Below are 21873 nucleotides of genomic sequence, written 5' to 3'. Positions count from 1 at the left end.
AAACTTTTTTAACAGTTTATATTAGCGTTCTGTTTAGCTGTACATAAGCTTTATTTAAACTAATCTGTCTTTTTTTTTCATGAAACACGACACCTCAGAAAAGATGAAACATGAGAAGTACTAGTCCTATCCCTTTTCTTGTCTTCTTGAGTAACCGAGTGTCTTTTTTTGTTCCTTTCTTCGTCTATCGTCATTTGCTCTGTTTTAGTATTCCACACAATAGTGAAATACCAAGTAGCCCACTTCTCTTTTCTATTGCTTGTGATTTAGTTGAGTTTTTTGTCACGAGGTAAAATATGAATTCAGTATACCATCCAAGTCAGCCAAAAACATTACTATTTATAACGGCCTTATGTAGGTGCAAGTTGCTATTTTATATAATTATAATTTTTGGCGCTTGTAGCGCCCCTATATAGGCGCTAATATCGTATATTTGTGTTTGAATTTCGTAACTACTGCCTGGAAACGGCTATGCCAATGGGCCTAATACGATAAGTTCCGTAAGAAAATTTCATACGCCATAAATTGGCATATGAAATATGCTGATGCTTATAAAGATATGACAACAATTAGGGTAGGCCCATGCCTTGCCTTTGTGGGCATATGGGGTTTCACGATCTGACAAGGCGCTTATTTGAGAATACATGGACACATGAATCTCGCAAGGGGATCAACGATCTTTCTCTCTCTCTCTCGATATATATATATATATATATATATAGCAACAGGACCGCAAGCAGCATTACGACGCCTCTCATCGCGTCGTGTGCTTCCGCCCTGGCGACGAAGTGCTACTCCGGACACCAGTTCGTACTCCTGGCTTGTGTGACAAGTTTCAACTTCGGTTCATCGGCCCCTACAAAGTCTTGCAGCAGACTTCTCCGGTTAACTATCGCATGGTACCAGTTATTGCTCCAAATGACCGCCGCTGCCGCGCCGCTGAGGCTGTCCACGTGTCCCGTATGAAGCCTTCCACGAGGCGTTCACCGCCCCTTTGAATTGCGGCCAGGATGGCCGCTCTCGCGCGAGGGGACATTAGTGTAGCCAGATATAAGCTATTCTTTGTCATCTGTACATGATCATCATCATGTGGGGCTCATATGGGGTTCTTCTTCATCATCGCTTGTGGGGCTGGCTCTCGAGTGTGATCCGTGCTGTGGGCGTGATCGGTTCGCCGTATCTTCGAGTCGGAATAAACGTAGTGACAACTACTACGTCACAATATATATATATATATATATATATATATATATATACACATAGGAAAAAGACGACGACATTTTGGAAGACGTATTTACTAAACGTTCGTGGCTGGCGGACCCGCCTTCGTCAGAGTACGCCGCTGTATTCTGACGTGTAGTAGATCGTCTTGTAGTAAATTGTCTAGCAAAATGTTTAGTAAATACGGCTTCCAAAGAGTTCATCGTCTCTTTCCTGCAAGCTTAACTTTCAAAAAAACCCCTATATATATATATATATATATATATATATATATATATATAACATTCTGGTGGAAATAGTGGAAATCACTACAGAAATGGTCTCGCAGGCGACAGATCATCACACAGCTTGGAATACTCTAAGAGCAGTGCAATTTTACAGCGTGCAGATTAACGTCAAACGGCTTTTATGCTGTAATCGGTTTTGCAGCTACCACAAAATCGTGAAGCGGGGAACGAGTGACACCTCTGTTACTGTGCCGCTAGGAATAGCAGTCCTGGATAGACTTTTCTCAGTGCAAATAGCGATAGGGCACGGAGCCCAACAGCCGTATTTGATAAGAGATCACGTCATGCCTATTTGCGACCAAAAACCCCGTTTATAATGTCATAGAATGGGGCTGTAGTCAGGGTTTCCGTCGTTTGCATACAGAATATGGTCAGCTGTGAATGATGGATTGGTTCGTTCAATATGTAAAATGAATGTAAGCACGGCGTAAATCTTTCAGTCACCGATATAAAGGCGGAGTAATGGCTAAGAGAATCACAAACGTAGAACGCCTTAGTTACAATATAAATCATGACAATGGGATGATGGAGTTTAGGCGAATTATTGCGTGGTACGGCTCCAAAGCTTATAGTGCGGTCTTTAGAGGACCATCGGCTCCTTAAGAGCAATTGCTTCATTTGCTCGACTAAAGCATACTTATCATCTGGGTATAGAGCTGTGAGATGATGTGAAAAAACAACAGATGTTGCTTTGGAATCTCCAGTAATAATGACTACTTCAAATTACCATAATGAACGTAAAGCGCGTGAAGGAAATATTTATGATGCAAAATAACAGTTCACTATTTGGTTGATGGAAAGCCTTCTTAATGTTCTACTATGTGGGGCAGAAACGCAGGGAGGCATCCTACCCAGCCATGTTTTGAAAATGTGTGTATACATAAACGATTACGCCTTCTAACTTTCACTCTAGACCACGTAATGGCTTGGAAAACATGACGCGAAATTAAACTTCCAAATAAAGAATACCAATGACCTGCAGGAGCTATGAAAGTATTTACACAAGCGCTATGTTCATTGCAAGCTAACACATCGATTCTAACCATTACTCAGGTGCTAACTGCTGTCAAATTTTATCAGGAAATAAAGATACGCACATTCAACCATTAGGAATTGAACGAAGAATACGTAGGTGGGTAGAGTATGAGTTCACTTCTCGAGCATTCTGGGTCGTCAACCTCATGCTACCCTCGTATACGAAGATACTCTAATAGCTGGAGTCGCTGAGCGAGGGCAGTTTGCATTTTATCTCATTGATCGAATAAAAACATTAAAGTACCATTAAAGTGAAGAAATATATTCAAGGAGATGTTGCTTAGCAGCTGTGTCGGTTGTGCGGCTTTCCTCTCATCTTGAATTCCTAAGTTTGTATTACGCTCTTAAGCCAGCGTAAGGAAACACGAAACATAGAAATGCATGTTGGCCTCTGAGACGTCCCCTTCTTTCTCTCTTCAACTGCTACAATTTCCAGAACATAACGTAAAGTCTTGGTATTCATTAAATTTGTACTGCAGCACAGGAAAGATCTATGTGCTTGTGCTACAACCCTCAATACAACCCCCTGCATTGATGATAACGACTTGAACTAAAGTATGATGCCTGGATTCGTATCAACTATGAGATCTGCATTTGTAGCTTTTTTGTAATAATAGCACACAATTAAAGGGAGATATAGCGTCTAATTACACTGCAAGGACAAATGGTGGTGTTTTTATAATACTTGAACCCACCATATCTCCCACTAGTCATCTGTGCTCTAAATGGTGTCTAAATCCAAATACCACCAGTATTTCTTTGTTGAGCAAATTGTTGAATTTTCTATAACAATCGCGGCCTGAGCTTGTTTTGCTCGTAGTAATGCCATGTGTAAATTATTTGGAGAAATTTATTTTACCCATTTTTCATTTTTAACGCCACTACATTGCGTGATATCACTGCCTCGATGTTGTAATATTTTTGACTGAATTGATGCTTTATGTGGATCGTATTCTTACCAGCCGTATAAACATAATTTTTTTCCAGATTGAACAAACTATAACACTGGTCAGGTGTAGTGCTTTGTTTTTACATACTCCGCAGCGTACTATTTTCAATTTGATAGAGTGAATTCTTGCACAAATGTGAAATTTCATAATTAGCTCCAAATTTCATAGGTAGAGTGAGCTGAGTGCAGTATACTTTAGCTGAAGTACTACAATGTGCCATAATTTTGAATCTTCCTGAACTCAGAACAGTTATCAGGAGCTAAAAAAAGATGTGAAATACTCCCATGCAATATTCTTACCTATTCTTGTTGTAGGCGTGGTTGGAGTCATTTCTATCATGTGTGGGGGAAAACGCAGTACACTATAAGAAACTTCTTCGTGCGTTAATAAAGGAGAGATATAACAAACAAGGTGAGAGCAGGAATCCTAGGATAGCTTCCTATTATCGGTAACTTTCTTTACCTACATCTATAGATGCTCTATATTCGGCGCCATATTATGGAGAGTAGGCAGGAAATGAATGAGCTTGCAAAACAATTATAAAGACCCACCAGATCAGAAGAATGATTTTAAGGAGCGCTCGGTGCATGCTCAATCTGAATTAACAATAAATCAAAACACTGACTGTGCTTTTTATATTGTCTCAATTCACATACTCATTTTTGTGGTGCCAAATGTCTTACATTAAACAAACCAAACTTCCACGTTGTATTCGAAGTGATACTAAAAGTGCGCTTCGGTGCCCCGAGATGAAGCCTGAAGAAAGGAGGCCTTCTAAATAAACTAAATTATAATATGTGCCTTCACTGACAGGAGAGAATACTACGTATTCAGATTTCGCCCTAAAAGAGATTCATTCGAAAGCATCGCAAATACGCAACCGATCAGCTACCTTATTTCTGGCAATGATCCAACCATCGAACGATCTCCCACCTGTAGACATCAAACAAAACCACAAGAACATTACCCAGCAGGACCCCCAGACGCCGAGGAGCACACACAAGCCCTCTATGGAACTTTTGTTTTGAAGGAAACTTTTTTTACTGAATTCGAGGTACTTTTTCGTACTTATATCGCCTCTAAGGCAGAAATTCGTTGCGGGGGTGGTGGTGCCACTATGAACAATACAGCGAAGTTGTAGTTTACAATTTCAAGCATAGGATTTAATACAGTAATTGCTAGAGAGATCTGTGGCGCCAGTGTCAACGGCAGCTGCAAGAAGGGTGACTCAGCCAGCATCCTAATGATGATTACTACAAGGATTAGCCATAATCTTGTCCTTTTGCCTTCAAACAAAATATGTGACTTTGCAAACTCATCAGTACGGCGTCATAAAATGGTAAATAAATATGGATAAAGCTTTACATCCTAATGATTTGAACGTGACCACTGACTCACAAGCCTGATTTGAAACCATTTTGCCACGCACGCATGCGTATATAAGAACACCTTTTCTAGCTGGCAAGCCAGCGCACTGAGGTGCTGAGCGTGTTTCGATTTGACCAGCTTGACATGCGTTACTGCTGTAATTATATGTGTTGGCAGAGTTTGATTGCCGTCTGCATTTAGAGAAGTATAGATGGCTTTAAATTGAGGCTCATTAAGTCAGATATAGCTTATAAGAAAACTATGAGCGGACGCGAGCAGTCCAACACCGAACCATTTCTTTCTTGCGTTTTTCTCTTTGGCAATGTGCACTGGACTCATGTGAAGGAGGTTCACCAGGATCTTCAATGCCCACTTCTTCTAGTTGCCAAAACGACAGGAAAATATGTGAGGTTGTTTTACCATCACTAACCGTTCGAAGAACGGAGGCCATAAGGTTAGCGACGCAGCAAAACAAAAAGGCTTTCTGGCCACAGGGTCCTTGCAGTGCCCATCCAAGCACCGTGTTGGTTGCGACCAATTCTGGAATTTATATGCTCCTTACTTCTCACGTGCTTAGGCCGTTATCTGCCTTCGATTCCAGAAAATTGTTTTCATCAGCAAGAAATTTGCCCTCAAATTGCAACTTTTGGTTGAAGTTGTTATCAGGTGTCCGCGCAGCAATGTCGTTACAGATAAGTGGAAGTGCAATTGCTTGAACGATTTGTATATCGAAAAAGTGCTGGTGCTTTAACATTTCCTACTTCAGCAGTACTTCGTGATGCTTTGCCAAGTGTGATGAATGCAATGCGGGTTTCTTCAGGCACCTGCAGTTGAAGTTATACAGCGAGATCTTCTGTGATTAATGATCTCTAACTGCCTTCCTCCAGAATCCCTCTGATATATCCTGACCTGGTAATTTTAATGTCAAAGGTGCGAAAAGTCTGCTGCTGCACTTCTCTGTCAGTCTTAGCGCCAACGTTTGTTCAATCTCTGTCGTATAGAATGACTGATTGCGACAAGAAAATCCCTGCACTACAAGTTTCCACAGTAGGATCTCTCTTTCTGTAGTTAGGGTAACACATACTCGAGGCGTGTCTTCCATTCGAAGCTAAGCATGTGAGTCTGACGTTGCAAGACCGTGCCTGCTGACCTCGTGATGTACATCTATAACAGCGGTTATCCTTAGCTAGCTTCTCTTTCTTTTATAAAGAGTGAGGTTGGCGTCGCAGGTGCTTGTGGCATGCTTCTTTGATCGAGAGAAGAAATACTCGATCTAGCTGTATGACTTACTGTGCAGTAGAAAAGCGGTGTTTTTACCAAGAGTTCTTGTTGCATAGTCATGTAAACAACGTTGTAACAATGGGTTGCACTGTTCTTGACTTTTCAAGTCAATACCTGTGAACATGAGCCGCTCTTTAACTCTGCACCCACCAGTGCTGGCTCCAAGACTTTCGGCTTTGAGAGGGTCGTATCAGACCCATGTTGCCTAAATGTCTGGTTCCGCTTTCGACGCGTACGTATATGCTAGAACAATGTAATGTGGCAGCGCTTTCTTTAGAATATCATAGCAGAGAAACTGAGAGTAAGTACGTTCAGCGCAATCCGACCGCGGATATTTGGTTGCATGATACCATAAGACTGCCTGAGGCCTCGTAGGTGGCTTCCTGATTTTACACGAGGTAGATTGCCAAGCGCTGGCTCGTGGTGCTGCTCTATGATTTCATGACCACCAAGACGTTCTTTGAGAAGTTCTGCGGCATCTCCAACACAATTTTCGGAAGCCGGTAAACCGACAATGGCCGCTGCCGCTGGCGCCGTAAGATAATGACGTAAATAGAAAAACTTCGTCGTTGTCGATATAGCGTTGTTGAGATGACCTATCGGTTCGAACGGCTCCAAGAAGGCTGCCCAGTTGTTAATTTCACCTCCAAACATTGGCATATAAAGATTCCGTGTGTGTGTGTGTGTGTGTGTGTGTGTGTGTGTGTGTGTGTGTGTGTGTGTGTGTGTGTGTGTGTGTGTGTGTGCGTGTGCGTGTGTGCGTGTGTGCGTGTGCGTGTGCGTGTGTGTTTGTGTGTGTGTGTGTGAAGACTTTTATTGTAATCAGGTCCGGAGGCTCGACTTCTTAAGCCAAGGCGGGCCACTCCCACGTTGGCACTGTAAGGCCAAGCCCTTCAACGACATCATGGGCCCTCTTGATGGCCCATAGTAGGTCCTGAAACAATGGGCTTTGAATCCTTTTCTCCCGCTGTGTCCATTCTTCAACGAGGTCGGGGAGAGTCGCGGGGCACCCCGCCAGCATGTCCGATTCAAATGACACCATTACAATTGTTTCAGTCCATCTTAATGGCCCTCTCTGGATATATTTTATTAATGGTGTACGGTGTGGGATACATACCTGTTCGCAATAAGCAAAGTGAGACAGCCTCAGCCCTGTTCAGTTTTGAATGTGCCAATGGCAATTGCCTGTGTCCTAAATTGTAATGTTTGTTAATGTCATTGCATGTTAATAAATGATCTCTAGATTTCCTGTCTTGAGGGTGAACGGCTCGGTTGTGACTTTCGCGGTTAGCAAGTCCTCGTGCCAAGTCATAAGCAGCCTCATTGAGATTTACCCGAATCCCGTCCAGCTTCCACATATGTGCAGGAAATCATCGGATTTCAGTTCTCATAATCCCAATGTTTTCAAAAAGTTTAGCTGCAACTCCAGCTACTTAGCCTTTATCAAAACACATTATAGCGGATTTCGAATCACTGTAGATGCAGGCCCACTTATAATTCCTGATGGCTAGAGAAATTGCCGCTTGTTCCGCCACCATGGGGTCCTTGGTAAACATAGTGACAGCGTCTTGCACATTCCCTTGATAATTTGATACAATGGCCGCATATGCTTCATACATTTCACCCAGGCAGCATCAACTATAGCTGCCAGTTGGCTCTGCAGCTCTATTTCCGGCAAGAGTGCTTTAGCTCTTGCCTTTCTCCTTCCGACATTATATACTGGATGCATTTTTCTGGGGAAAGGGTTGGTTCTGACCTTGTTCCTAGCGTCAATCCTTAATTCTACTCCAGCCTCTATTGGGCTCCTTGATGTATTCAGTTCTGCGCCTATTGCCAGTAATATGTTCCTGCCATCTCCTGAGTTTGTCAATGTTTCGTGTTGCGCTAGCTGTCGGGCCTCCGCGCTTTCTTTCATTGTGTTGTGCACCCCTAGGCTCATGAATTTGTGGGTTGCAGCGTTACTTGGTATCCCTAGGGCTACGTTAACGAGCTTCCTGAGCATCCCATTAAGTTTGTTAAGTTCTTCCATCCTCAATTTGAATAATCCAGCCACATAAGTGAAGTGACAGAGAGCAAAGGCGTGTATTAGCTTCAAAGCACTGTCTTCTCCTAAGCCTCTGTGTCTATTGGTAATTCTCCTCAGTAAACCAATGACTTCATCTGTTTTATTTGAGATATGTTGTATTGTACTATAGTTAGCATTGTTTCCGGCTATGTGATACCCAAGAACCTTGATTTTTAAGTTAGCCTGATTGCGGATCCCTCATGAGTGTATAAGCACACTCTTGGTTCATCTTCCGGAATGTTACCTCTTGGTTTACGACCTTTTCTGCGATGTTTAATGACCAAGATTTCTGATTTGGCTGCCGAGCATTTCAACCCCATGTCTTTCAGTGTGTTCTCTACAACATATAAACTTTCCTGCAATCTGGTCTCTGTCTGTCCTACATTATCTTTGGCACTCCATATGGTTATGTCGTCAGCATATATCACATAATGTATACCTTCAATTTTCTCCAGATATCTTGCAACCTTGTACATTGCTAAATTGAATAGCATGGGTGAGAGCACAGCCCCTTGTGGAGTGCCCCTATTTCCCAAATTCTTAGCTTCTGATTCAAGTTCACCCAGCATGACTTGTGCAGTTCGATTTCTAAGAAGGTACTTAATCATGTTAAAACGCATCTTACTTAACGCCATATCCGAGAGGACGCCAAGTATTGCCTTCTGCTTTATACGATCAAAAGCTTTTTCCACATCCAATCCCAAAAGAGCTTTCATATGCGCTGGGCTGGCCTGTATACGTTGGTGTTTCATCAGCAGCATAGCATCCTGAGTTGACAGCCCGGGACCAAAGCCTATCAACTTGTATGGGAGGATGTAGCCTTGGTCTAATTCTGCGCATCACTTCAGGAACCACCTTGGTTACATTCTGAGGAGCAGACTCCGCTCTACTGTCGACGCGTTCCAAAGCGCCTATCTTGTAGCCACTCTCGGCAAGTATTCTGATGGCTGGATCTTTATAATTTGCAGGAGTTACGTAATCTGCTTCGAGCTCACCGTCGGCAATGTGCACTTCGAATGCATCGTTAAGCTTCGAGAGCTCGTTGTTGCTAAGAGATAAACGGTCAAAGATACTTAAAAGCTTGGGCTTGTGCACAGTAGGATCTGCCATAGCAACCTTTCTTGCTGCAGAATCTTTGTATTCTGTGCTCATCAAGCCAACCACTTTGTCTTGATTGGATCCATCCGATTGGCTCTTCAGGTAGATGTCTGGTCACCACGCCGATAATGAACGATCCAGTCACACCCCGCCACCCGCACCGCGAAGCTGTGGAGTAGAAGGTCCCTGGAGAGGTACGATGAAGGAAAGGAGTACGCACCGAGGTTTCCACCACCAAAATATAAAAAAAGTAATGAGTCCACGCAAGAAGTCAGAGAAGAGAAAGGCTGAAAAGCGAAGTCGTCTTTTTCTGCAAAGCACAATAAGCGAACATTTTGCCCTTTAATACTACTATATATATATACCTCGAAACCCATACTTCGTATAGGCAAAAAAATTGTTCGTGAGCCAATCGCACCAAGAATGCTTCGTTTTCTGCATATGTAAACTGAACTTATCTGTCAATATTCTTTTTATATATAACACGACTGTTTATTTTGCTAATACCTGCTTTATCAGCGGCTATGCTAGTGTTGTGGTTACGACATGACATATCAATCACACCAGGCTGCGTTTTCAACTGTCAGACACAAAACTAGCTAAACTGCCTTACATACCACAAACAAGCACACTGCGCTCTAATTGAGAAGGGCATCCTAATGGCATCCCCAAGCCACGTTGTATACAGAACAATTTCAAACTCACTCCCCAACCACATCATCCACAAGCAACAACATATACCATACAATGCCTCAGACCGAATGCATCTTACATATCACTAAACGTCTTCTATAAACGAAGAATTTTCGCATTTTCGAATATGTCAATTATAATACTATATAATTTGCACTGATGATTTCGAATTTCACCCGCATTTGTCTACATCCCGCTACGTTTTGTACTTTACCAGCTCAGTTTACCTTTTTTCAATTTTTTTCTGTCATACTTATCCACTCGAATTTCATGCCAACGTGAAGCAGATTCCTAGTCATTCAGCAGTACTAAAACATTTAGTGTTATAATTTTTAAACGTACCTCAGCTGTATTTTCACCCACTGTCCTACTTCATTAAATGGCTGTCTCCACCAGAAGCAATCGGTTAGTATAAATGTAATACCTTGGGTCGATATATAGCATTATAGTCTTGATTTTCATTCTAGATCAAGCTGATACATCACTCAAACATTCATACAAAGCTGTAGCTTAATATAAGGTGCAACACATGTAGAGCTCACCTTTGCTGCCTGACTTTGGGTCACCACATCCGGGAACATCTTTCAGAGTAGAGATAATACTTGAGGTACGGTGTCATTGAATATATATAATGTAGTTACAATAGTACAGTAATAACTGTTTATTAATGCAACACGTTTTGTTGAGATTTCCGTTCTTTGAATCTTCAAACAAATTGCGATATGTAAGTCCACGTTTAACTTTGTTCCCACCGAAGTGGGTCAATGAGTAATCGATGAAGAATGTGTAGAGCATGCATCGGGATGCTGCGCTGACGGCTTTAAAAGCCAGCAGTCAGACCAACTTGGGTCACTTGCATGACAGGGTATGTGCTAATCTTCAATGAATACCTGTGAGGCCAACTTATGTGGCATGACATGTGCCGATGGGTATGAACCACTGTTCAATAACCATATTTGAATCCAACCTGGGTTACTGGGCATGTGTAACTGGGTAGGTCGAGTTTCCATAATATTATCATATCAAGCATACCTTGACCAGTTGCATATTCTTCATGGGACAGATAGGAAATTGCATCAAACTCCCCAATCACGCATTGCATTGATGCATTGCTCATTGATGCATTGCAAATTTATCAGCTAAATAAACTTACATTATAAGGTGATTTCTTGAACAATAATTATAGATCCTAACAAAAATACCTTTCGATGAAAATTTATGTTTGGCGGCAACACTTCGTCTATATATAATTTCGCCGTAGCTACCAATAATATTAGTCCACACATTTGCAAGGTATAGCTTATTCAGAAAAACCTTCTATTGAGAATTTTCCCCCAGCAATATTTCCTATATGTTCTAATAGGTGCAACCTATTGCTGTAATAACAATTTTATATGTTATAGCCTTCTCGCATATTAGTGTTCCAATTACCAATATGAGCGTACAACGTTTTTTTTCACATATTCTGATCAAGGCTACGATTCGTAAGCTGCATCTGCAAAACTGTGCGCCTTCAATGAAAATTTACTAGCTCAATGTATTTTTCTTTGCATTCTCGCAGTTAACAAAACAACTTATAACCTTATGGTGCAAAAACTTCCATTTTATTGCATAAAATTTGGCTTGGTGGTCCATAGATGATAAACTACAGAAATGATTGCAATCAAGGGCACCAATGTATTGGCGAAATTTTTTTGTATACAGAGCAGAATTGCTGTTAGACAAAAATTGTCTGGTAAGTCATTCCTCCAATGCACATGCTTCATTCATACATTGAAGAAATGCGCCTTTGCAGTTGCGTAGCCAGATGCATGCAAATGCGCATACAGTATATGTTACTGCAGGTGCTGATTATTGTAGCCGGGTGTGTTCTGTACTATCAAACGTGTGCGATTTAAGAAGGCAAGCGAGTTATTCTATAATTATATAAACAAGAAACGTTGAATACAATTCTATCAAGAGAACTCGTTATGGCTGAACAAGGTGGACCGCAAAAACCTTAACCAATTCGCTACCTCGGACTGGCATACTTTTTGTGAACAATGCATCAATAGAAAAAAATTTCGCCTTCTTAAATATCAGCTGGTGCCTTCGAAAGTGTGGGAACACTAACATTACACATTGAACGTTGGTTTATCCACCTTAGTACAAAATTAAGAAATTTATTTGGCTGCATCTGTATATAAATGCGATGACAGTTATTGATATAGTCTACAGTGCTTCAATAATATTTAGTAAAATCCGAAAGAAATGAAACAATGATGAAGACTATTAAACAACATGGGTATAGAGACCATTGCCTATTAAAAACGATGGGTACAAAAAAAGGTACAAGCAGATACCATAAGTACACTCTAAAATAAAATTACACCATTGAATTGTATCTTGCCACACAACAATAAGCGTCATCTGTCTTTTCCGCCTTTCCTTTCTTTAACGCTCCCAGTAACGAATGGCATACGCGTTATCACCATGACATATCATTCCCGACAGGAAAGTAGCGGGCGCCGAGTTTTCAAGAAAGGAAACGCAAGCAAGGCAGATGACGATTATTGTTGTGTGCAGATATGCACCCCAAAGGGTGTACCTTTGTGTAAGAGTGTACTGCGGCATGTTTTGCTGTGGGTGCTACTCTCATAAAGATGTTATAGAGAAAATAATGAGGAGATTCAAATAATAAGTAAAGCAAATATAATATTGCAGTCCTTCAAGTTCACCGACAAATGACAAAAGAAATGTAGCACAGCCACACTACGTTCAGCTACAAGGCACAATGGTCCTGTGAGAACTCACTTATTTTTCAGTCGGCCAATCAAGATAATCATGATGAAGACTTAGTGCGTCACACTGCCTTTCTACCGTTGTTCTTTCTAGCTTTATGCATCAACATACAAAACATTTGTGCCCAAGTTCCCTGTTAACGACTTCATTCACAGCTTCTGGGTACGAAATAAGAGAATATATGAACTTGATAGAACTTACGTAACTGACAAATCGACTTTTATTTCGCTGTCAAAGTACTGATAACAAGCAAAACGGCGCGTCAATGTACAGAGAAGCACTAACCTTGTACTGGAATATTGCCGAAAGAGCAACATGGTTTGGAAGAGGCAGTAACTTTAAAAACTAAACTCCATACACTATTTTTATACCTTCCACGTACTAATAACATTTTAATATATATTTTAATTCTAATTCTTCACAAGCTAATATACTGTACAATTAGTGAAATTTAGAAAAAACGCTAAGGAACATTGTCAATATTCTGCGAATAAATTTCTACTTGGATGCGACTGGAAAAATATTGAGCAGCAGTTTCCTTGTGGACAATTACATGGCCAGGTCATGATGTTCTGTATCTATGGGAAATAATCTTGGACATACGGCCGAAGTCATGCGGAATTTCTAAGAAATTGCAGCTCACTTCTGCAGACAAAATCTGATTTCTTGAGAGAACTGGCGGATTGTGTGCGACTGCACACTTATCTCAGTAGCAGGGATCGCTAGAATTTTGATGTAAAATAAATATGCTTAAAAGGCCTATCAAAAAATTGTAGAATCGAGATGCAACAGTTATACATCACCTGCGGATACAGACGTGAGTTCTACTCAGTATGCTCTCAGACGTTCCAATGTTTAATTACTTATGCAAACACAGCGATCAATTAGCCACATGCGAGCATAATAAATGTTAATAAAGTAACGCTGGCCAGAGTTCCAACATAGGTTTAGGAAGTTTTCGCAAATTATAAGTTGCGCGTATTCAGCAAACAATCGCAGTAGAACAGTACCTCAAAAGTAGCACTTTCAGCCTACATATGTACACAGGCTTATTCTTGTCTTCGTATGTGACTCATGGTATTATACGCATGCTGTCCTTTTAACCCCCTCCCATCCCCAAGTGCGTTCATTTCATATAGGAGAGCAAGCTTTCTCTTTGCTGTGCTGTTGCATTTTAGTGCAGGCTTAATTCTCTTGACACAAAACGGGCTGTCGCTCGCTATGTCTTCATTTTTCTTGTTAATAGCAGAATTTAAAAAAGGCACTTACCATTACTGTTTGGGTTCTCCGAAGTAACTAACAAAAAAAAGTTCGCCATGGTATTCATTCAGATCAGGAATTCAGCAATGGTTAGCGTCTAAATTTAGCAAAAATTCGCATGCGAATTATTATTCATTTTCAAACTGCCACAAGACCGCTCTTACACTGTTACAATGGTCCCACGCGCATACCATACCTAAACTAGCAAGCAGCAAAGCTGATCCAGGGATTTTCCCTATCGTCTGTGCCAAAACGCAATTTGGCCATTGTGTGTGAGTCAAGAATGAAATCGCACTGAAATACCATCAGTCACTACTAATGCGACACATCTCCGGCAGTATTTCCATGATAGTTTTCATAAGATGTCTTATCCATACACTTATTTAATATACTATATCGCGAAAATATTTTATTACGAAACAATTTGTCCAGAAAATTTTTTTAAGGTGGACATATCCAGAACCGTCCCATTATGCAGAAAGTTAGTGTTTGTTCTTAGCTGTGACTTAATATTTTGATAGAACTAAAGAAGAGCCAGGTAATTATGTTTTATGTTTTACTCCGGCCTAATGCAAATCTTGCGAACCCAAAAATGCAATTAGTCTCTATTGCTTATTTCCTCCTTACCCACCTACAGGATCACAAAAAAACGTCGTTACTGTGGTAACGTGATAACGCCAGCCAGGGTAGCGATGATAGTGCCGCCTGCTGTTGGCCTCCCAGTGTGTCACCACGCAGGCGATTATCTGTGGCAGCCGGTGACGTCACACACGCCCTATATATTTGAGTTGCGCAGCGGAAAATAAAGGCTGATTCCTTGTCAGGATGAGCGGTGCCTACGTTAGTTCATGTGGCAAAAGGAAGGCGACGGCGCTTCTAATCAGTCGTGCCCGAATATTAAATACGAGCGATCTGGCAAGAACCATTCCTCACATAAGTGCTAGCACAATAATTCTAGGTGCCGCAGATTGGACAAGACAGGACATTTGCTGAAAATGTGTCCAAGTGAGCTTTGGCGGAGCAAACAAATTAACGCGGTAGAATATTCGGAGGAAGAAATTGAGACGGAAGTATATCATTTCGTTCAAATGGCACAGCTCTGCTACGAGGTAAGCGTGGAGGTAGACAGCAGACCGCTGCAGATGCAGATTGACACAGGCCCGGCTGTGACGATAGTTCCAGAAAGCGTGGTGCAAGGCAACTTTTCCACTCGTAAGGTGCACCCCGTCCCAAGTATTGTTACGTACGTATACGCGGGAGCAGTTTCACCTGGAGGGTGAGTGCGGAGTAGTGGCCAAACACAATAACCAGCCAGTGAGAAGTTGTGGTACCGAAAGACGATTGCAGACGATTTCCCGTGTTGTTGGGTCGCTGTTGGGTACTGCTTAACTATGGGACCTCCTTCTGTATACCTCTATATGTATATTATTTTCTGCATAATAAAAATTGATTGATTGATTGATTGATTGATTGATTGCTGAATTGGCTTGAATTTCTCAAATAAAACTAGCGAGAAATGTGAAACATAACTTGGGAAGACAGGGTACAGGCACTCAAAAACCAATTTCACTCCGTTTTCTCGAGTGAACTGGGAGAGATATGAGCGTTCGAAGAAAAAGTTCTCCACACAGGCAGCACACCATTGTTCTACGTCGCGAGACTAGTCGCTTTCGCAATACGAGGAGCCGTAAATAAACAGCAAATTAGCATGCTACACAAGGATATAATAAAGCAAGTTCGCAGTAATTGGGCAACTCCAATCGCGACTATCCAGAAAAGAAATGGTACTTAAAGTATTGGTGGGTACTACCAAATAACCATCAACCAGGTAATAAAACCAATTATTATTCACTGCCGAGAGCGGATTTCTACTCGAGCACAGCAAACGGCACCGTGTTTTCCGTTCTGGATTTATCCTCTTACTCCTGAATTCAGGCCACTGTTGACAATTAGCATGAGCTTGGGTATTTTTGAGTTCCAAAGTCTACCGTAGGGGATAGCAGTGCACCTGCAATTGTTCAATCCCAAATGAATAAAGCATTAAGGGGCATACTGAACGTTGCGTGTTACATAGTCGACGTCGTCATGGCGGGTTCGGACTCAGCTTATTACCAAAAGACACTCGAGCGTGTCTTAGCCCGGTTCCGTGAATACAAGATCAAGTTAAATGAGGGCAAGTGCCGTTTTTTTCAGACTCCGTGACGTACTTGGGTCACTAGGTAAACGCAGAGGGAATCTAGCTGACCGACACAAAGAAAGAAGCAATCTTGCAAGCACCCCAGCTTACCAAAAGGAAGGAACTAAAGGCTTACTTGCAAATGTTAAATTTTTACGAAAAATTTCTGACCAACGCCACAACAATCGCGGAGCCACTTTCCAGGCTCCTAAGAAAGAAAGAAAAGTAGCGCTGGATGAAGGAACACAGCATCGCTTTCGCCGTGAGGAAGAGGCTGCTCACAAGCACCCACGTCTTAACCTTGTACGATGTAACAAAGCCGATCATTATCTTCTGTGACGCGTCATCGTACGGCCTCGGGGCGGTTACCTTTCACGAGACGGCGTAAGGCGAACGGCCGATTAAATATGCTTCGCGAACTGTGACACCAGTACAAAAAAAACTTTGCACAGTGTGGACGCGACGCCCTCGCCTTGATTTTCGGTTTAAAGAAATTCAATTGCTACCTGTACGGAAGGATTTTTACTCTGTACACAGGCCACCAGCCAGTCTTGGGCATTCTTGGGCAAGGTAATCAAACATGAAATAATTGAAGGCTGGCAGAAGATGAAGCCCTCATACAAGCAATAAGTCAACCTGAGTGGGTGTGATACCTCCTTCACTGGTACTGGTCACTTCATATAGTTACTAAAGGCAGCAAACTACTGAAAATGCTGCCTGTATTGTTTTTGTTACGGTCGCACCATCAATATTAAAGAATTGCAAGGACCACCTATAACTCTCTCATAAAAGCAGAAAACATTTATTCTACTTGCAGATAGTAAAATATTCCCGCAACCCGGACGCATACTTCTTTATGACCAGAACCAAATTAAGTGTATTGCAGAAAGATGACAAAAGAATAGATTCAAAACTCACCTAATCCAACGAGGAGAACTAAATACCAGAAAGGTCTCATGACCTGCTCCTACAAGTGACTTAAAGTAAAGGAGCGTCCCTATAGTCGAAAGGCCATGGCTATTAAATTTATAGTGTGTAATGTTTTGTTCGTTTTTTCAAATCAGACGGCAGAACAAGGGTTCCTTTGAAATTTCAGTTTCTCTGCTTCGTTTCCTGTCAACACTCAACGTACTTCGTGATATCACTCATTTCAGTTGCCATTTTTTGCCCTTTGGGCAAAAGAGATTAGTCTTTGTTTCACGTTCCGGTCACACTGAGCGAGAAATGTTCTTTTCTACAGTGGCTTTGACTATCATGTTTTCGGTTCACGAGGTAAGCGTTGTGAGTTAGACAGACATACAGAAAAACTTTATTCGTAGCAAGTGAGTTTCGACCCACCTGGCTTCCTGGACCACCGCGAAGTCTCATGCTATGTTGAGACGGTCATGTTCCTGTGAACGTGACCATCTCGAGAACGAGAACGTGAACCAACGGAAGCTCGCAGTCAGCGCGGTAATGTTAATGCAACTACCATTCTTCTTCCCTTTTATCCACTTTGAGCCTTTCTATCTACGAAAAGCGTTTTAAGTATGTATTCGTGAACGTGATGCCATCGTTCACATTGAACAGTCGTCATTCCAGCTTTCAGTTCGACCTTTAGTCGAGCCATCGTCATCCCGCAATCGTCGTCATACAGACATCATGCACTGATTGTCATACAATTGTCGTCATGCTCTTGCGGATGTTGTATTGTCATCAGCCCAGCTGCGCCACTCAATTCTCGTCACGCCGTTGTCGGAAAATCATCGTTGTCGCATATAACGTCGCCATGCAGCCCCAGTGACACCATCCTGTTTTTGTCCGTGTCATAGCCCGTTGTCTTTATGCCCTTATCTTGCCGGTGTAGTACACTCGTCATCAAACATTCGTTACGGCGGCATTATCACGACGCCATCATGGTCGTTCCATCGTGGCTTATCAAACTTTGTATTCCTACCCTCGCCATGCCGCCGTCGCCGCACCATCGTCGGCCCACATTCGCTGTCGTACCACGGTGGTCATGTCCTAGCCGTCAAGCTGTCATCGTATCAACTTCATCACTTCAGAACGTCATCCCATTGTCGGCATCGTTTTACCACCTTCGTCATTCCACCAATGCCGTCCCTTCTTCGTCATTCTATCGTGATTATGCTGCCTTCCTTAAATCGTGATTATGCCCCCGTTCTCTTGCCGTTGCTGTTTTCATGCTTCCTCATTGTGCCTTCATGTATTCGTAGTCATACCATCATGCTCGTACCGTCGTTGTTGTTCCATCATCATTATTATGACATCCTGATCCGGCTATTTTCGTCATCGTCGTGACATGGTCGTCATAGAATCTTTGTAATACAGTTGGCATGAAGCCATTATCGTAATACGCTCCTCATAATCCAATTGTCCGTATGCTATGGTCGTCATGCTCTCGCTGTTACATAATCTTTATAATTTCAGATTCTCATCGCGCCATCGTCGCTACGCCGCCTTTGTCGTCCCATCGTTGTCGTTGCATACGTGCATATGCACAAACGTATATTACTGCTATCAATGCCGTGTATATAGAAACGGCAAGCTAAGATGCTCACTTAACTAGAATTGCTCGACGTCGCTTTTTTATGATTTCGTATTGCGTCTTATCACAAGTAATAGAAGAAGCAGCCAGAATCGCTATGATTATATCACTGCACTGTGAGCAGTCATGAATAAGAATACATAAGCGTTGAGAATCTTGATCAACATATATCTGCTTATTGATGCCTTTCATCTCCGCGAGTGTCGTACGCACGCAGCTCGTGTCATTTGAAAATTCTTTCACAGAGTACAATTGCTGAGTCCCCGTGCAACAGTTTAACATATTTCTACTGCTGTTTCGTTTGGCTAAATAACATTAGTGCACCGTAGGCATTGCTCAAATAACAGTCATTTATAGCTTCAGCAAGAAATTATTCCTTTGTAAGGTACATTTGCTGCCATAAGCATGAGGTGAGAAGTGTCTCGAACATTTTCGAAGATTACTTGACAGAATTATCATGGTATTAATGCTTTTTGACGAACCACTCACTCCATTGGGAACATATATCCGAACCACCAAGGTAATCGCGCGTATAATTAGCATTAACTCTCACAATTCACGTTAACCAAATCGGCTCCTAAACTCGCTTCACCAAGTTTTAACAAATGGATGTCACATATCCACCAAAGCGGACCTGTGTTCTGAAAACTTGATCCATGATCATCACACCTCAATGCACTTTTTTTCCGTACACAGACATTGAAGAACGATGTGGACACACATCAACGTACTGTTCGACCTTAAGCCTGCAACAGAAAAAGAAATTGCTAGAGGAAGGCATACAACCCAACAGATTGACTAGCCTGTCATGTTAGACAAGATGAAAATGTCGCAAACGACTTGACTTGTTTTCTTGCAAATATACGACATTTAAAACAGGCGACATCTCGTCAGCCTCATAAACATTAGGTTCTAAAAGTTCGGAAAATACTTCAAGATAACGTTTTTTCAGAAGAAACTTTAGAATTTCGTATAAGTGTTTATCTACATGAGTGAAGAAATCACAAAGTCCACAAATTTTCAATGCCGCATACATACATGTTTCACAACAATCTACGCCGAGTCGCGCTTACATCTTGAGAATGAGAAACGAATAGTTATGACTAAATTTCTGATCCTGCAGAAAATTTCCAAGTTTCTTGCATTGCTGTCTTTCCGAAGCGGATAGCTTTCTTCACATAGTTTGTTGGACGGCTAGGGTTGAGCGCAATCAACTGATGTTTGTACCCTTAATGATGTCATATTATTTTCAGCACAATCGTACGCTTGAAACAGCAAGCGTTTCACTATCATCAATAGCCTATCTTTACCTCTACTTCATGGACGAAGACCACTCCCAGCAATATCCAATTACTCTTGTTTTCTGCAAGCTGACTGAAGTTCCGCCTGCTAATTGCCTAGTTTCTTCGCCCTAACGAAGTTTTTTGCCGTCCTCGACGTTGTAACCATTCTGTAGGTACCCGCCCTGTAACTCTAATGGCCCACCTGTTATCTGCCCTACGCATGACATGGCCTCAACAGCTGCATTTTTTAAAGAAATAATTTTCTGCGAGCAATGGCGGGTTTTGTGACTGGGCGCTGCAGCCTGGCTGTTCTCTTGCCGAATAAGCCAACCAACCAGAGCGGAGTACGCGCGCTGCGCACGGCGCTGGGTTCCTTTCACCACAACAAGATGGCACTCGCCTCCGGGTATCCGCGGTAGTGGTGGGGCCGGTCGTCTTCGGGAAACAAAAAGAAAGAACCAGAAAGCTTGCCTGAGCGCATGCACAGCTGCATGATAAAGAAGGAATAAAGGCCTGTTAAAGAGAAAATCGATTCGGAATGCGCCATTAACGTATGCTCGCGCTGCCTCTGACGCCACGTTGTGTTGAAGGCGACCGTCGTACTCGCTAGTAGTCAGCAACTCAGCTTAACGAAAGGCTTGGTATAATTTGTGTGGACCCACACTTGTGTGTGTGTATACACATGCGTGTTTTAATACACTCGTGTTTCGACTTTCTATGCACTCAGAGAAAGCTCGCTGTATGTAGATCCCAACTCGATGGATATGCTTCATTGTTCTTCTTTTCCTGACGTCAACTACAATATCGGCGATCATGGTTATCTCTCTGAACCCCGCTCTCCTCCTATCTCTTAATGGTACACATAGCATTCTCGTTTTTTTATTCGATATTGGCGCAGTCTCTGCCTTCTTCTCAAGCTTATATGTTAATATTTGCTAGGAAACTATGACAGAACATTTAGAAATTGTGGAGGAACGATATTGGTCGATTTGAAAGAAAAATATCAACTCTCAATAATGAATACTTTCTCCCGGAAGTGTCGCAAGAGGAAGTAAATTGGAAAAACCCTAGTAGGGAAACGAAAAATCAAATATATTTATTTCTCCGTGCCCACCACCGCAAACTGATTGCCCTCAGTTTGAAGCGAAAAAGTGCAAAATTGTTCAAGAGGAAACAGGCTAATGTACACACAGGAATAATAACAGCGGACGAGCTCAGGGTCATGCTTCGAAACAAATGTGCACCTTTAGAACAGGAAACTGTAGATAACGCAAAGGCAATGAATGAAACGGTAACTACGCTGATATCACAAGCAGCAAGTTATGTGTGTGATAAGACGCCAAGGCGGAAAGTAGTTATAGTCGCCAAAGTAGGAAAAGGCCTTATAAAGAAACTGCAAGGCATGAAAGTGTTTGAAAAGGTCTAATAAAGAAACTACAAGCCATGAAAGTGTCTAACTCAAGAGATGAGACCGAACTTGCTGAACCGCCAAAGTTCATGAACAAGAAGACTGAAATTAATGTTCAAAATTGGAAGGCTTCAAAGATTGAGGAACAAATAAAAAATGAACGATGAAATAAACCCGTGAAAAGAGAACATGACGTAGGACTGGGCAGGATGTACGCAGCGAAATATAAGCAGCGTAATGCTATGAGCAATTTTGAGGATATATGAAAGCAGAGGCCGCAGAAGTTTCTTACACTAACCTGTATAGTTCCCAAAACAACCACGCACCCTTCATATGAGAACTAGTGAAAGGGAAACAAAGGCTCCTTCTATAACTAAAAACGCCGTTAGAAGGGCCTGGCAAGAGATGTTCCGGGGAGA

General features: G+C 42.0%; 1 protein-coding gene across 2 annotated transcripts in view; it reads right to left on the bottom strand.

Annotated features, from left to right (window-relative positions):
• LOC142590273 (uncharacterized) overlaps window positions 1-17236 on the bottom strand; it is a 31817-nt gene extending 14581 nt beyond the window's left edge. The window contains exons 1-4 of one of the 2 annotated variants that reach the window (XM_075702245.1): window positions 17134-17231; window positions 14049-14075; window positions 10541-10579; window positions 3793-3825 (exon numbers count right to left, since the gene is read on the bottom strand). In XM_075702245.1, coding sequence (XP_075558360.1) covers window positions 3793-3825; window positions 10541-10579; window positions 14049-14075; window positions 17134-17173 — 139 coding nt within the window. In that variant the 5' untranslated portion in view covers window positions 17174-17231. Of the gene's footprint in view, window positions 1-3792; window positions 3826-10540; window positions 10580-14048; window positions 14076-17133 lie in introns of both variants that reach the window. The other variant, XM_075702247.1, reaches the window with a different exon arrangement.
• Window positions 17237-21873: the final 4637 nt, after the last annotated feature.

Source organism: Dermacentor variabilis, chromosome 8 (assembly GCF_050947875.1).
Source record: "Dermacentor variabilis isolate Ectoservices chromosome 8, ASM5094787v1, whole genome shotgun sequence".
Lineage (NCBI taxonomy): Eukaryota > Metazoa > Arthropoda > Arachnida > Ixodida > Ixodidae > Dermacentor > Dermacentor variabilis.
Note: the sequence above shows the minus strand (reverse complement) of the source record. Positions and strands in the feature narration are given on the sequence as shown.